The sequence below is a fragment of the Phyllostomus discolor genome, chromosome 1 (genome assembly GCF_004126475.2).
Source record: "Phyllostomus discolor isolate MPI-MPIP mPhyDis1 chromosome 1, mPhyDis1.pri.v3, whole genome shotgun sequence".
Classification (NCBI taxonomy): Eukaryota; Metazoa; Chordata; class Mammalia; order Chiroptera; family Phyllostomidae; genus Phyllostomus; species Phyllostomus discolor.
This window is the reverse complement of record NC_040903.2, coordinates 209,823,619-209,838,683: the sequence shown is the minus strand read 5'-3', so window position 1 is coordinate 209,838,683 and position 15,065 is coordinate 209,823,619. Positions and strand designations below refer to the sequence as shown.

Sequence of the window (15,065 nt, the reverse complement as noted above, 5' to 3'; positions counted from 1 at the left end):
TAGGTTCAAGGTGATTCTGACCTGGGCAGCTCCCACAGGCCACAAGGGCTCACAGCCCTGGCCCCTGTGTCTGCATCTTCAACACCGTGAGTGGCGCCCCCTGCTGTTGCACGAGGCAACGGCCCCGAGAGCCAGCATTTTAGGAAGCCTGGAGCAGGAGTGAGGCTGCCTGGCTCTTGGGGAAACAGTGGTGTTAAATGATCAGATTTATACTGACAGCAGATAGAATGGTCGGCCTGGGGCATGGAGAAACATGGAGTGGGGTGGGGGTGGGGGGTCCTTCCTTGCTACTCCACCCACCAGCCCTGACTCCCCTGGCCAGGGGTGGGCAGCACCCCAAAACAGCGCCTGAACCTCTCTGCCCCACCCTGGCCGCCCCAGTGGGTGTCCCCGAGAACTGGCCCCCCCCCAGAAGCAACGGAGGCCCGGTGGAGGTCTGCTCCCTGCTGTAACCACAGGCCAGAGCAGCGTCCGCATGAGGGCACAGGAGAGCCCAGGAGGAGGAGGAAGAGGAGGAGGGGAGACGGGGCACTTACTTCATGATCAGGATGTAAAATATGTACAAGATGATGAGCACCAGGGCCTCCCACCTCGGAGAAAGGAGACAGCGGTTAGAGGGGTTAGAGCGAGGCGGCCGGCGAGCGCTGCAGCCTGGGAGTGGTACGCATGGAGAGTGAAGCTGGGCGGGGTGTCCATGGACCTTCCCCACCCCTGACATCTCGCCCAGGACCCAGGACCCAGGCAGGCAGGTGGGCCGCCCAGCCCGGGGCTGTCCTGCAAACTAACGCCATCTGGGTGACAGAGAGGCAGCCGAGAGTGGGGTCCTTCTCAATGACGGGGGTCCTGGGACTCACTTTCTGAGGTGGAGTCCCTCAGCAAGGTAGAGAAAGGAGGGGCGGAGCCAACACATCCTGGGACTCAGGGAGGGGAGTGGCCTGGAGTCACACAGACTGGACACTGAGGGGCCCCGGTGTCACAGGGGATGCTGGACACGGAGCAGAGAAGCTGTGGGTGCAGGCGGAGTGGGCCCTAAGAACTGCCTGGAGACGGGGCGCAGGGCCTCCTGGGCTGCACACTAGGGCAGGGCGGGGGCCTTTCTGAGACACACGGTCACGGCTGTCTTGCGTACACAGAGCCCAGCTCCACGTGTGGTGGGCTTCTGGGGCTCCGAGGAGCCACACGGCTTCGGTTTGTTCATGCATCTGACAAATGGGTACCAAAGGCCTGTGAGGCCGGAGACAGCACAGGGAGCGCTCCGAGACCGCGCTGCGGCTGCTGGCCCGCGTCCAGCATCCTGGTTGCCAGGAAACGCCTTTTACCACTTGGGTGGAATGGATAGTAAACCAAGGCAGGGAGGAGGGAGGAGACAGGTCTCACATGCTAACTCAGCAGTCCTGAGCCTGGTCTGATAATACTGCCAGGTGTTCCAGCATCACAAGAAACACTGTGTTAGCAAGGGAGAAGGGAAGTCCTTGAAATTCTATGTAGCATTTCCGCTGTCTGGGAAAGAAAGCCTTGAATCTGTGCTTTCATCCCAAGGCCTGGACATGGGGGAGGGTCCGAGGTACCCAAAGAAGAATTCCATAAAACAACTTTAGTTGATTGTGTACCCCAGTCACCACCTGTTTTACGAGGGAGTCCCTGATGCTTACAGAAAGATCCCAACTGCCCCAATTTTAATTAACTGCCTCCTGTCTCGTATCTATTTTACAACAAGATGAACAAATGGGGTCTGGAGCAAGACAAGAATTTGGGCTGACAGACCCCCACCCATACCCAAGTTTGGGTGGTCACCTCCCCCAGGAAAGCTGGCACCGCATTTACCCGTTAATCAATATGTAACTTTTTTCTCCCATCCCACCAACTGTGTAAGTCAGTCCTCAGAACAAAGGACTCGTGCTCTCTCTCTCTCCGGGGGTCGGGGCGCTCTTGATGCTCTTGGCTCCGAGGCCACTGGGCCTCTGGCCACCCGGGGGCTTGTCACCCGGGTTTTCAGCCACTCTTATTTTGCCACCCTGCTTTGCCCTGAAACTTTGCCTTTCACCCCGCCCCTCACCCCTACCCAGTCCAGTTATCTCCCACGGGAACAGGTCACTGATAAACTGATTACATGCGTCAGCAAGAAGAACCAGGTCTCTCCCGTCAACACTACCACGCGCCCGGCACGGGCTCCAGTCATTTTGGGGGCTCTTCCTTGGCTGTCAAGAGCCCAAGGACCAGCAGAACCACAAAGGGACTAGTAGATGACCTGACGCCCACCCCCAACTCCAGGTGCAGATGAGGAAAAGCAGGGCCGGAAGTGGGGAGACCCTCCGGCTCGCATGGCGGGGTGGGGGCCAGGCCAGGGCCAGAACCAGGTTTCTCTGGGCCCACAGCCACTCCCATCAGGCTCCGGAATGCGTTCCCACGAACAGCCGCACGCAGGACGCAGACCCTGGCTCTCTCTCACGCAGACAGCATTTTTGTGGCTTGTGCGGACGTGAAGTACAGCCATACTCTACAATGCGAAAATAACACCCTCTTCTCTGAAGTTTGCATTGTGCATGTCTACTAAGGAATCATTTCCGGCCTCGGTGTCATGGAGACGAGTCCCTGTGTTTTATTCTACGGTATCTTAGCTTTGCTTTTCGTGGTGAGGTCTTCCACTCACCCGGAATTCATTCTTGCATAAGGTGTGAGGGAGTGGTCTGGTGTCATCTTGCTCCGTGTGGATCCCCAGTTGTCCCAGCCACGTGTGAGACCCCGCCCAGGCTCACTTCCTTGTCGGGACAGCTGCCACCCCCCCCACTCCGCCCAGAACCGGGCCATGACTGGGCCCATGCTTATCCCTGTGCAAAATGCCACCGTTTCCATCCCTTTAGCTTTATAATATCATCTTGATGTGTGGCAGAGTGGAGATATTAAGGGACAAATTTTTGTCACTCTGAAACAACTTTTGTCACTTTGAAAGGACAAGAGAAAGCACGCTTGCTTAGAATGATGATGCCCTTTTTACTTTCACAAGTTCATTAGCGTGTGTGTGTAAGAAATAATTGTAAACGATTCAGTGAACCCCATCAGCAAGGACACTAACAAAAATGAGCGAGAAACAAACTGTGAAAACTTACCACACGATCTCTTCATCATAGATGAACTGGAAGGCAAGAGAAACAAAGGGTGGGGGAGACACAGTTACTCCACAGCCAAGAAACAAGTGCAGACCTCTAAGCACGCGAGCGGACATGTCTCACACGGCTCGCCGTGTTTCCGCAGAAAGCCAGGCCCCCTCCACTGCAGGAGTGGCCCTGCCTTCGTTGAAACCCAGGTCAGCAGACGCCACAGCCTGCGGCCCAGCACAGCGTGGGCCTCGCAGAGCCGTGGCCTGTCCTCTATTATGGTCCAAGAAGCTGCTGGGGCCAGCCTGGTGGGGGCCTGCCCTCATGAACGGAGCAGAGTTGCTACAATCAAGAATCCTAAAAACCGAAAAGACATCCATCCATCCATCCATCCATCCATACACCTGTGGTGCCCATGTATATAGGAGAGAAGGGGTGTTAATTCTCTTTTAATTTTTTTTAAGATTTTTTATTTTTAGAGAGGGAAGGGAGGGAGAAAGAGAGAGAGAGAAACATCAATGTGCCGTTGTTGGGGGGCCATGGCCTGCAACCTAGACATGTGCCCTGACTGGGAACTGAACCTGTGATGCTTTGGTTTGCAGCCTGCACTCAATCCACTGAGCTACGCTAGCCAGGGCTTTAATTCTTAAAAGTGAAGCATTCCTTTGGAACTTCTGATGGATAAAAGACCTACTTGTCCCACCAGAAGGGGGACCAGGGCCAATGGTGGGGGCTCTGTGGTTGCTAATCGGGCCAGCAACCCCGTCCTGCATCTCTGGCATGTGACACGGATGAATGGGGTCCAGGGGAGGACTCCTGTGAGTGCCCGGTGTGGGCAGGGAGGTGGGCGGGCTCTGCCCCCCAGTCTCATCTTGGAGACACGTAGGTTCCTACAGGGGAGGCCAGCAGAGGCCAGGGGCCCACCGGGCCCCTCCCGGCCGTTGTGGTGGGCAGCACACACAGGAGCCGCTTTGGGATGCTGCTTCTGAGGGGGTCCGCCTGGCCAGGTGTTGCCGTGAGGCTCCCAGACTCGAGGCTCTGGGGAAGCGGTGCTCAGGCCGGGACACTCGGGGGACGTGGATAGAGCTACTTTTGGTTTACAAACCCGGGGAGGGCTACCGGCGTCTGGAGGCGGGGAAGGCCAGGGCTGCCGGCCAGCTGAGAATGCGTGCAACACGTCCATCGGAGGAGTGTCCCCGTATTTGGCATGAGTATCGAGCGTCCTGCTGAGGATTCAGGTAAGTGACAAAAATGAATAGTCTGAGCCTAGAACTAGACTCTGTGTCACCCATCAAATCATTTTCACGGGGGGTTAGTAGATACTTGATTTTCTAGCGATGTAACTGCCACGTGCAGTGCGGGGATAATTGCACTCGGCAGCAAGCAGGGGTGTGGGGTGAGGTGCTGGGCGGCTCATGGGCCCAGGTCTGCACTGACGGGGTCAGGCCCGGGGATTTTCCACGTGGGGGCAACATGGTATCAGCAGGTATTCTAGCCTCTTCCTGCCCAGACCTGAAAGCTGTGTTCTTTGTTAGGACTTTCACTTGTCCTTCACAGTATAGCTTAGACGCTATGGTTTTGTTGAGATTATGGGTGGGCAAATCATTCTATCTATCACCTTCATTTTCGGGGCTGTGATGGTCGGTGAAGGTGGCCCCAGGGATCCCACCGCCTGAAACTCCCCTCGTGAGTGTGGCCTGGACCCTCGACTTGCTCCTCACACACAGAATTCAGCAAACGTGAGGGGCTGTCACTTCCAAAAGTAGGTGACAAACAGGTTCCTTCTCTCCCTCGCTCTGAGGGACGCCGGGGGTCCCAGAGTCAGCCCCACCTGTGAGGCCAGACCTGAGGCTGCCCAGAGGGACGCGGCCCTGCCAGTGGTTTCTGGCCCAGGGGATCCAAGAGGTGACCGCACCCCGGACGGCACCCGGGACGGAGCCTGGCCGGCTGGAGCCCTCGGCCAAGCCACTCCCGACCGGAGTCCGCAGAAAATGGGAGGGAGAAAGGCTGGCTGTTCTAAGCCACTGAGTTATGGGAGAATTCTGCACACCACAGTAGATAACTAATACGAGGGACACGGCTGTCACACGTCATTGGTGCTAGATCCCGTAAGGCTGAGGACTGTCACTCCAGGGCACCGCCCAGACCCTAACACCTGGGCGTGCTACATGCACCTGCCCTCTTTGAAAATGACTTCCTGCCCTGGCTGGCATAGCTCAGTGGATTGAGTGCGGGCTGCGAACCAAAGCATCGCAGGTTCGATTCCCAGTCAGGGTACATGCCTGGGTTGCAGGGCATGGCCCCCAGCAACCGCACATTGATGTTTCTCTCTCTTTTCCCCTCCCTTCCCTCTCTAAAAATAAATAAAATCTTTAAAAACAAGAATAACCAAAAATAATCTTTAAAAAAAAAAGAAAGAAAACGACCCCCTGCCCTTCGAGGCTCCTCTGGACAGAAACCGAGTCCCTGTGGATGACACGCTCCTTGGCTACAGCCTGACTGTCATGTGCTTCCCTGTCACGTGCCATGATGTCACCCCAGCCCTTGGGGGGCCATAGGGATACCCCCCACACACACACACAAGCAAGCCCCCAGGGTCCCTGTTCCGTCTCCTCTCCTCTCCTCTCCGCTCCCCCACCCCCCGGCTGCCCACTCGGACAGCTCCCAGCCGCCCGTCTGCTTTGTGCTCAGCAGTGAGCTGCGAAGCCGGGAGCTCCGCTCTGCGTGAGGCTCCGAAGGGCGAGCAGCGTGCTGGTGCGTAACCGCGTGGACCGTGTGGCACGTGCTTTGGCTTTTGGGGGGGCTTTTTGCCTTCAAGGAGTCAGGTGTGAGATTTGTGGGGACGCAGGCACAGTGGCCAGTGGACTGGGCAGGGCGACAGCAGGGAGCGGTCAGCACCCCCACCCCTGGGCTGGGGGGCGGGGGTTTCCCTGGGACGTCAGGGGCGGGAGGGCACTCACGGCAATGAGCACGACGACGGACAGGGTGTAGTACACGGAGTCCCGGCACACGGCCCACCACGTCAGCCGGACCACCTGCGGGCAGAGGGCTGTCAGCCGCTGCGGGCTGGGGGGACAGGGGTGGGGCTGCAGGGGGGGCACAGCGGCCGGGGGGTGGAGGGCGGGGGACTTCCCCACCACCTCAGACTGCCCCCCCCCACACACACAGCTACAAGGACACGCCCATGGAGCTCCTCCTAACCGTGCCAGAGACAAGTCCTCCCGGCTGTCCCAGGCCACCCTGTGCTCCTCACTGAACTTGGGAAACAGATGAAGCCGGGGAAATGTCCGGAAGGGAGGGGAAGGCTGCCCCCCCCGCCCCATGACCTCGCACGATCCATAGCCCAGTGCTACGCCGAGGTGGAGGCCAGAGGCACTGGCTCTCCCCACCCTCCCACCGATGCTGGGACCTTCCGGTGGCACCTGGCTACCCTCCTCGGCCTCCCGCAGCCAAGCAGGGCCTGTGCATGAGCTCAGCACTCTGAGGCCAAGTCTAACAGCCCCAGGGAGATGCTGATGGGGTGTTAGCGACAGGCCAGTTGCACACTGGGAACAGGCAGGCCCCGGGCAGGTCAGGCGTCCAGCCCAGGTCATGGTTACAGGAGGTGCTGCCTAACCCTTCACCGCGGTGGGGGGAACGCTCGCCTGAGGACTGGGCGGAGGGCCGACACTCTCCCTGCTCCCAGCCTGCAGGCTGCAGGGGGCTCACCGGGCACCGCTGGGCACCCAGGGAGCCAGGGGAACAGCTAAGCCTGGGCCTTGGGCCTCCCCACCGCTGTCCCTCGTGTCACTGCACTCGGGGAGAGAAACCACCACAGACCTGGCCCGCGAATAATCCACAAACTCCGATTATACACAGGATGTTGAACACGGCGGAGCCCACGATGGTGCCGACCCCGACGTCTCCGTGGGTGATGAACACGCCTGGGAAGGGGAAGGCACAAATCCGCGTCCGTGAGGCCCAGGCCGGCCGTGGGGCCGGTAAGGACGCTGTCCCCAGGCCCCAACCCCCGCCTCCCACAGACCAAGGGAAGTCGGTCTCCCCATCACACAGAACACCCACAACGCAGTGAGAATGGGAGCAGGCTCAGGCCGGCTACTCCAATTCTTCCTGGGTGTTTTTGAGCAGCTTTATTAAGATATAGTTCATATGTCATAAAACCCACCCATTTAAAGTATCGGTTCAGAGTTCTGCAGCATAGTCACAGAGCAGTGCAGCCATCACCGTGATCTATGTAATTTCGGGACACTTGCAGTATCCCCCCCAAAATCCCTGTACCCATTAGCACCCCCATACCACCCATTAGTGGTTCCGCCCCAGGGAACCACTCATGCACTTCCTGTCTCTCAACTCCACCTTTTACAGATGAGAAGACTGAGGCTCAGAGCACGCATTCACTTGTCAGGGCACCGGCCCCGGGCTCTCTCCAGACCCCGTGTCCCCCCGGCTGGTGGGATTTCTCACCGATAATCGAAGCGAACAGCTCGGGCGTCGAGCTTCCTGCGGCCATGAAGGTGGCTCCAGCCACGTCTTCACTCAGGTGGAGTTTCTGAAACAGAAATGACCACAGACCCCTGGGATGTGACGTGGGGACAGCGGGCACACTAACCAGACGCTTCGGCAGCCAGGGGAAGTGCGGGAAGCTAGCTTCTCCCCGGCAGCCTCTCCTCCCTCCGCCCTGGGCACACTCCCTTGGCCACTGTGCTGCGCCCTGAATTTGGAATCCTGTCCCCTGCCCCCGCCCAGAGAAGAGCACGTGGCTCCCTCTGAGTAGGTCAAGGGGAGGCTAGACAAAACGTTTGTGCACTTGTGCTGGGTCACTCACAGTTCAGGGGACCCAGGTCAAGTAACCAAGTGCCTGCCCCTACCGATCCATGTACCCAGCTGTTAATGTCACAGCGGTATGGCCTTGGACAGCTGGGAGATGTCATGCAGGTTAAGTGGTAAAGTGTGGCAAAGCCCCGAGCAGCCTGCACACAGTAGGTGCCTTCTTCTTCCTTGGCTAGAAGCCAAGAGTAAGGCAGAGTAGGGATAGACTGTGGTTTGTATATGGGGTAAAGGAGGGAAAAAAAGTAAAATCTTAACAAAATAATTAGAAGGAGAGAAATGTCAGCCTGCCAAGGTTGGGACAATGAGGGCTGCAGCTCAGCCTCCTCCCTAGGGACGCAGATCCCCCTGGTACCTGCCCCCCACACCTGGTTATGGCCAGTGCTCCCTAACTGGTCGGGCTTGGCTTTGCTGTGCACAGCGGCCAGCCAGCCTGCCGTGCAGCCAGAGGTTCTGGGTAGTGGTTACATGCTGCCCAGTCTGGGAGGGGACGCCACCCACCAGTCTAATCTGGGGGTTTCAGAGCGAGGTGGCCCTGAGTGATTGGCCTGACGATCTTCATGGCCAGAGTCCTTCTCAGCCTGGCGCTGACGTGCCACGTGATCACCCCAGCCCCTGCCCAAGCTTTGCCCGGGGGTCCCCAGCCTCTCCCCCACACACACCTCACAGATCTTCTCGAGGGAGGGGACGAAGAAGTCGTCGCACACTATGGCCAGGGCGTAGAACATGTAGAGAGCCTGCGAAGGGCATGGGACAGAGAGCGTCAGCGAGGGCACCTGCCACCCACGCGGCCCGGCCCGGCAGCCGTCCCACCTGAGCCAGCCTGCGGGGACAGGGGCCGGGACACAGGCTGGGGACACAGGCTGGCCTGGAGGAAATCTGCAGCACCACAGGGCCTTGCCCCCTCGATCCCCTCACGGACCAATGGGAAACGGAGGCCCGGAGAGGTGAGGTGCTTGCTGAGTGGCACGGGGGGCTGAAACTCAGGCCACATGGTCCTGTGCTCCTTCCTCCCGTCTGGAGGCAGCAGCTCTGCCCCCACACCAGAGCGCACCCTCGAAAGGGAAGCCCTGACCTCAGAAGGAAGGCATTTAAAGCCACCATCTTGAGTGCTTCAATCCTCATCCTCCTGATTTCCCCTTATTTTCAGCAAAGCACCACTTCCTTGTCACCACCGGCCATGTGCTGCCAGAACAAATGTCCACCTGAGATGCAGCATTTCGCAGGACACCCCTGGGTGCCGGCACAGGTTAAAAGCCACCCATGGACACCGGGAGGTTCATGGAACAAAGAGTGTCAGTTCTAATGCTGCTTCTGGGACTCATGTGCCATGTGTGGGACTTTGGATGAGTTACGTCTCGAGGTCTCAGTTTCTTCATCTATTTGATGACAGAGCAAGAGCAGATCCGTAGTTTCAAAGTAGTTTTTTTTTTTAAAGATTTTATTTATTATTTTTAGAGAGGGAAGGGAGGGAGAAAGAGAGAGAGAGAGAAACATCAATGTGCAGTTGCTGGGGGTTGTGGCCTGCAACCTAGGCATGTGCCCTGACTGGGAATCGAACCTGCAACACCTTGGTTCGCAGCCCGCGCTCAATCCACTGAGCTACGCCAGCCAGGCTCAAAGTGGTTTTATATACAGACCCCTCACTTGCCCTGTCCACCCAACACAGCTTCACTGAGCTTGTCTGTGTGCGAGGCACTTGTACACAGGTATCGGGATACGTGGTGAGGACACCAGGAAAGGCCTCTGCCTCATGTAGAGTACCTTCATGGGGGACAAATAGGCAAACAAAGTATCTGTAAGTGCCGGGAAATGGGGCGTGCAAAGGCCCTGAGGCGGGAGTGCGCCTGAAGCATCTGAGGACCGGCAAGGCCGCTGGTGCAGGCAGAACCCAGTGAGAATGAGGGAGGAGGTGGAGAATGGGAGGTCGGAGGGAGAGGCGAGGATGGGGACCCCCCAAAAAGAGATGCGATTTCACACTGTGCACTGGGGGAAGCCACTGCTTGCTTCACAGGAAGAATGACATGAATGCCCTGCGTGCAAAGCGGGGAAGCCTGGGCTGCCTCACCCAAGACGGTGTGACACTCCGACACCTTCACAGTGACTTAACTACGACTAAATGGAGGATGCGTCAGCTGTGGCCAAGGCAACCGAGGCAGGTGTCTACTGGGGTCCAGGTGAGGCTGCCCCTGGATCTGATTATCCTGTGTGTGTGTGTGTGTGTGTGTGTGTGTGTGTGTGTTAGGGGGGCACAAATCCTGGGGGTTAAGGCAAAGGGAACAGAGTGAGGTGGGAGAGACCCCGCTACAAATCTCAGGGTTCCGACTTGACCTCACACCCCCAGAGGTTCCCCCGACATTGTCTCCCAGGCCAAGGGTGTCCTGTGAGGCCAGAGCCTCTGGCTCCGCCGACGTTTCTGAAACACGGCAGAGAAAAGGGGCCGAGATGGTGTGACTATTCCCACTGCGTGAACTGAGAGGCCCTGAGATGCTTCCTACACCCACACGGGCTCCGAAGCCAGAGCCTTCTGCTGCCCCGAAGAAGGGGCCAGCCAGCCTTTTCTTAAAGGGCCAAACACTAAGCATTGTAGGCTTTGCAGTCCCTGAAGAGCAGCCGTGGAACGGGTGTGGCTGTGTTGAGATGAAACTTTATTTGTAAAAATAGAAAGTGGCCTGGTGGTCCCTGCTCTGAAGGGTCCCTGCAAAATTCCCGAGGTGCACGGAGGTTCGAGGTTGTCTCAGCGCCGCCAGGATGTCGTGAGGCAGAGGGACAGAACCCTGGGCCTGACTCACCAACTCCACTCTCTCTTAGTGGAAGGGGGTGCCCGAGGAAGCCGGAGAAACCAGGAAGATAATAACTCCATTACCCAAATAATATACAGGCCTGTCATTCAAAGTGTGCCTACAATCTTCACTCTAAGCTCCATTTTCATTAACACTGCATATTCTGTTAATTAAATCTTCACTCATTCATTATTCGCTGGTGGCTATTATCACTGTGAGAATCCCAGCTCTGACTTTCTTTAATTATCTCTTGCAAAGACTAATATTTGGTTGGGTTTAAATATATAAGCAGAGAGAGGGTGCTGGGTGGTCGGGAACCTAATCAAGAGGCACATTTGCTGTGTTTGATCCAAAGTGGCCACCGTTGTATAATAAGGCTGGCAGATTTTTGCCCAGGGACAGAGAATGATCTATCTTTAGCTTTGCGGACCAAGGCATCTGAGGTGTGACTGTCCCTGGGTCTCATTATCATTCGGGGGGGGGGGGGGAAGCAAAAAGAAACAAGCACTGGGGGTGCAGGCAAAGCCACCACTCCTCGGCTCTGCCCCGAGGCCAAAGCAGCCATCAATGACACACACATGAATGGGAGAGGCTGTGTTCCAATAAAACTTTATTTACAAACACGGGCAGCAGCCATGGACTGTGGTTTGCCTATCCCTGTCGGAGAAGAGCAAATTTTACCTATGACTTAGGTCTGAACTCACTGTTCCTTTGTTGTTGCTTTTTAAAATCCTCATCCAAGGATATGTGAGACATCCATCAGCAGCTTCCTGTACCCCAACTGGGGATAGAGCCCGCAACCTAAGTATGTGCCCTGACTGGGGATCGAACTTGCAACCTTTTGGTGCTCGGGACAATGCTCCAGATAACTGAGCCACCGGGCCAGGGTTGAACCCACTATTTCTTTTTGAATTCCTCCTTAAACGCCACTGTTTATCATCAAGGCCCGTCTGGATACAGAGGGGAGTTTCAGAAGTGCACCCAAGTTTTAAACTGCAGCCGTGCAAGGTGGTGCATCGGGGGAACGAGCAGCGAGCACGGACAGAGCACTTATTATGCGCCATGTGCAGTCTGCTGCACTTGACCCACACCCACTCAGACCTACGTATCTGGGAAAGGTGCTGTCGCTTCCATTTTATGGAAGCACAAACTGAGGCACCAGAAGACTCGGGCTCTTGTCTGGGCTCTGTGGCCACTCGCTGTGTGACACTGAGCCGGTCGCCAAACACCCTTCAGACCCCGTTTCTTTGCAGGGTGAGGCGGGTGCGGCCCCGCCCTCCTCACAGGCTCTGACAAGGACGGGACAGGCCCCCGATGCACGGTGGCCCCACCACGCCCAAGGACGGGCTTCCCTGCCCCACGTGCAGGACGCCCCGCCCCTCGAGGGCCACTTACACCCAGGACGTGCAGCAGGACGGCTCCGTGCTGTCGCTCCTTGTTGGAGAACAGGTCTGTGGGGAACTCATGGATGGCTGGAAGACAAGAGGACGTGGCAGAACGTTAGTTGTCAATGGGAGGTGAGGCTCAGGGGCAGGGCTGTTGGAGCAGGACCCCAGGCCGAGGTGGAGCAAGGGAGAGGGGGAAGGCTCGGAGGGCACTGGTCCTTGTCCCCTTGGCCCTGGGCCCCCTGAGGTCCACTTGGGTGCCAGGTGTGCTTCCGCTAGCATCTTGGGCCATCACAAACCATGTCACAGGCCCTCCTTTGGCCCCAGGGATGTCCCTGCCGGGGTGGACACTGCCACTCCTGTTAGAGGCTCTCATCGTCCTGGGTGGTGAGCGGCCCTGTGAGATACAGAGCTCTCCGCACCAGAAGCCACACCCCTGGGGTCCAGGTGCCATCCCTGACCCCCCCTGGGACTCCTCACAAGTGGTCTGAGCAACTGCCTGCCTCTCAGGCCCCAGAATGTTCCTGCGTGATGAAGGAATAATGCCTCCTCACCACGCCCCGCTTCCAGACGACAGGTGGGTAAGCACTTCGTGAATGTCGTTCCCGCAGCTCCCCCATCGGACGCGCCCACACCCCCACTCTTCAAAGGGCCTCATCACAACAGCTAGGCCGGGAGCTTCAGGTAAACAGGGGTCCGCCCGGCCCTGTGCTGTGTCCTCAGTGCCCTGGCCTGGTTGGCACACAGTAGGGTCCCAACAGACCTTCAAGTCGATCGCATAAACAACGGCAAAACACTAACAGTAACAATGTGCATCGCCTCGTTCTGGGAGAACGCTTCCGTTACCTTTGGAAAGCCCTGAAATAACTAGAATGACCGAGTTCCTGGCGGGCGCTTGTTAAATGCTGGTTAAGTCAGCTCCCAGGACAAAAATCCCTTCTCTGTAAAAGTAATTTGGCCCCAAGCTCTGAAAAGGATGCTTTCTCCCTTATATGGAGACTTTCCTGTATTTTAAGATTAGATCCTCCCAACGAGTCAGAAAACATCAGCTCCCCAGACACCCAGAAAATGTTCCTACTTTGACACAAGTAGCAATTTAATGAAATATAGATTCACTTCTGTGTGTGTGTGTGTTTTTTTTTTTTCCTTCCTGTAATCAAACTTCTGGAATGGAATTGCTCTGTCGGTTCAAGGGCATGGATCTGCTCCAAGGTTTGCTGTCTCAGAGACGGAGAACTGTAAAGGCAGAGATGGCGTTCCTGCAGCCTGGGACTTGTTTCAGGGAGAAATGTAACAGTCCGGAACACATCAGGGCGAATCAATAGACATTTCTGCCACGAAAATTTGAGACAGCCCCTGCTTCTCCAAAGCAGTGGTTTGAAAGCTGGTGATTTACCCAATCCTGGAAATTCTTTGGAAATTAGTATAAGGTGTTGCCGGCTTTTTTGCTTTGAGGACATTATCGTCTGGCCTCTGGCAGGGAGGGAATATGGGTTATAAATGGCTTTGTCCTTGCAAGGAACAGAGCTCTGCCTCGGCCACAGCGCCTTGCCCTGCCACCTCCTGGGTATGCCGGAGGCTGCAGAGGGGAGCAGATGCCAGCCCTGGCCCCGGTTCCGCCAGCAAAGACAGCGAGCAACCAGCAGAGCCGCCCGCTGCCAGCGCCCCACCGCCCTCTGGACCCACCCGAGTCTTCCGGCACATCCTGAACCCATGAGGCAGGCACTGCAGCTGACACCGTCCCTGTTTTCCAGACCAGGTTCAGAGTGGGGAGTGGCCAGCTTGGGGGCCCCAGCCACATAAGCCAGGACTCACAGGGGCACCCTGCATTCCTCTCCACGGTGAGGGGCTGCCCCTAACGCCAATAGAAGCCTCCTTGCCCTGGGAGACAGCAGACCTGGGGAGAGCCTGCAGGTCCCTGGCTGGGTCATTCAATCTCTCTGTCCCTCTGTTTCTTCAGTCACAATCTGTGGCCCCCCGAGGTAATGAAAGGGCCACCTCTGCTGAGTGCGTGGCTGTCAGAGGCTGCAAGTGGGCACACGGCCACCCTGCCCTCTCCCGTTGGCGGCTGGTACCTGGGACCAGTCCTCTTTCCAGCTCAGGGGTCAAGTCCTCTGGAAACGGGTGCAGGGGGACAGACTATGGGGTGTGCACAGCAGGAGCTCGGTCCCTGCCATCGCTGTCACCAATGGCAACGACCCGGAGCTGCAGACAGCCTGTGCGAGCCGCTCAGGCAGTGTCTTCAGAAGCAGGTTGGCTCGGGCTCCGGGAGGGGCCGCTGCCCCTTATTACCCAGGTGACCTTGACAAGCTGCTTAACACCTCAGGGCTGTGACCCCTCCGCACAGGGGTCCCGCACAACCCGCTGGCCAGGGTGCTGCAAGGACGCAGTGAGAGGTGATGTGTGCATGGCACCGGGCCAGTTAGGCTGCCGTCACCGTGAGGATCTTAGCTTGCAGGCTCCTCGCTCACTGCGAGCTCTGTCCCCCGGCTCCACAGGACGAGCCTCGGTCTGTGAAGGTCAAAGAGAGGATAAAGCCAGCGCAGTGGGGAAGAGAGTGGGCGAGGTGAGACGGGCCACGTGATGATCTCAGCGCTGACGGAGTTTCACCCCAGCTTCCGCGGCAACCCTTCTCTTCTCCTGGCCTTGCTAGGATCCGGAGCCCTGACCCAAGTTCAAGGGGGTGATGCTTGCTCGTCTGAGAGGGGCCGAGTCTGCTCTGGCCACTCAGATCCGGACCAGAGACAAAGAGGAATCGGCAGGGCACACACAGGGCACGCCCGAGCCGGTGAGCTGCAGAAACCCTGGGCAGCAGTGGGCGGCGAAGAAGAGAGGCGTCTGCAGGCGGAGCCCGGCTCGGCACCATCTGTGTCAGGGGTGATCGTGGGAGCCGGGGTGGGGGCGGGGAGGAGGAGGGAAGGAGAAGCTGCAAACCTCACAGCAGCCCCTCCCCACACCCTTTAGGATTCTCTCCT

The 15,065-nt window shown here is 57.5% G+C and overlaps 1 protein-coding gene across 2 annotated transcripts in view; it reads right to left on the bottom strand.

Annotated features, from left to right (window-relative positions):
* Positions 1-15,065, bottom strand: part of SLC24A4 (solute carrier family 24 member 4) — a 133,782-nt gene that overhangs the window by 41,473 nt on the left and 77,244 nt on the right. For both annotated transcript variants that reach the window (XM_028507328.2, XM_028507329.2), the window contains exons 3-9: positions 12,101-12,177; positions 8,585-8,659; positions 7,560-7,644; positions 6,915-7,018; positions 6,056-6,130; positions 3,108-3,133; positions 537-590 (exon numbers count right to left, since the gene is read on the bottom strand). In XM_028507328.2, the coding sequence (XP_028363129.1) occupies positions 537-590; positions 3,108-3,133; positions 6,056-6,130; positions 6,915-7,018; positions 7,560-7,644; positions 8,585-8,659; positions 12,101-12,177 (496 nt within the window). The remainder of the gene's footprint in view (positions 1-536; positions 591-3,107; positions 3,134-6,055; positions 6,131-6,914; positions 7,019-7,559; positions 7,645-8,584; positions 8,660-12,100; positions 12,178-15,065) is intronic.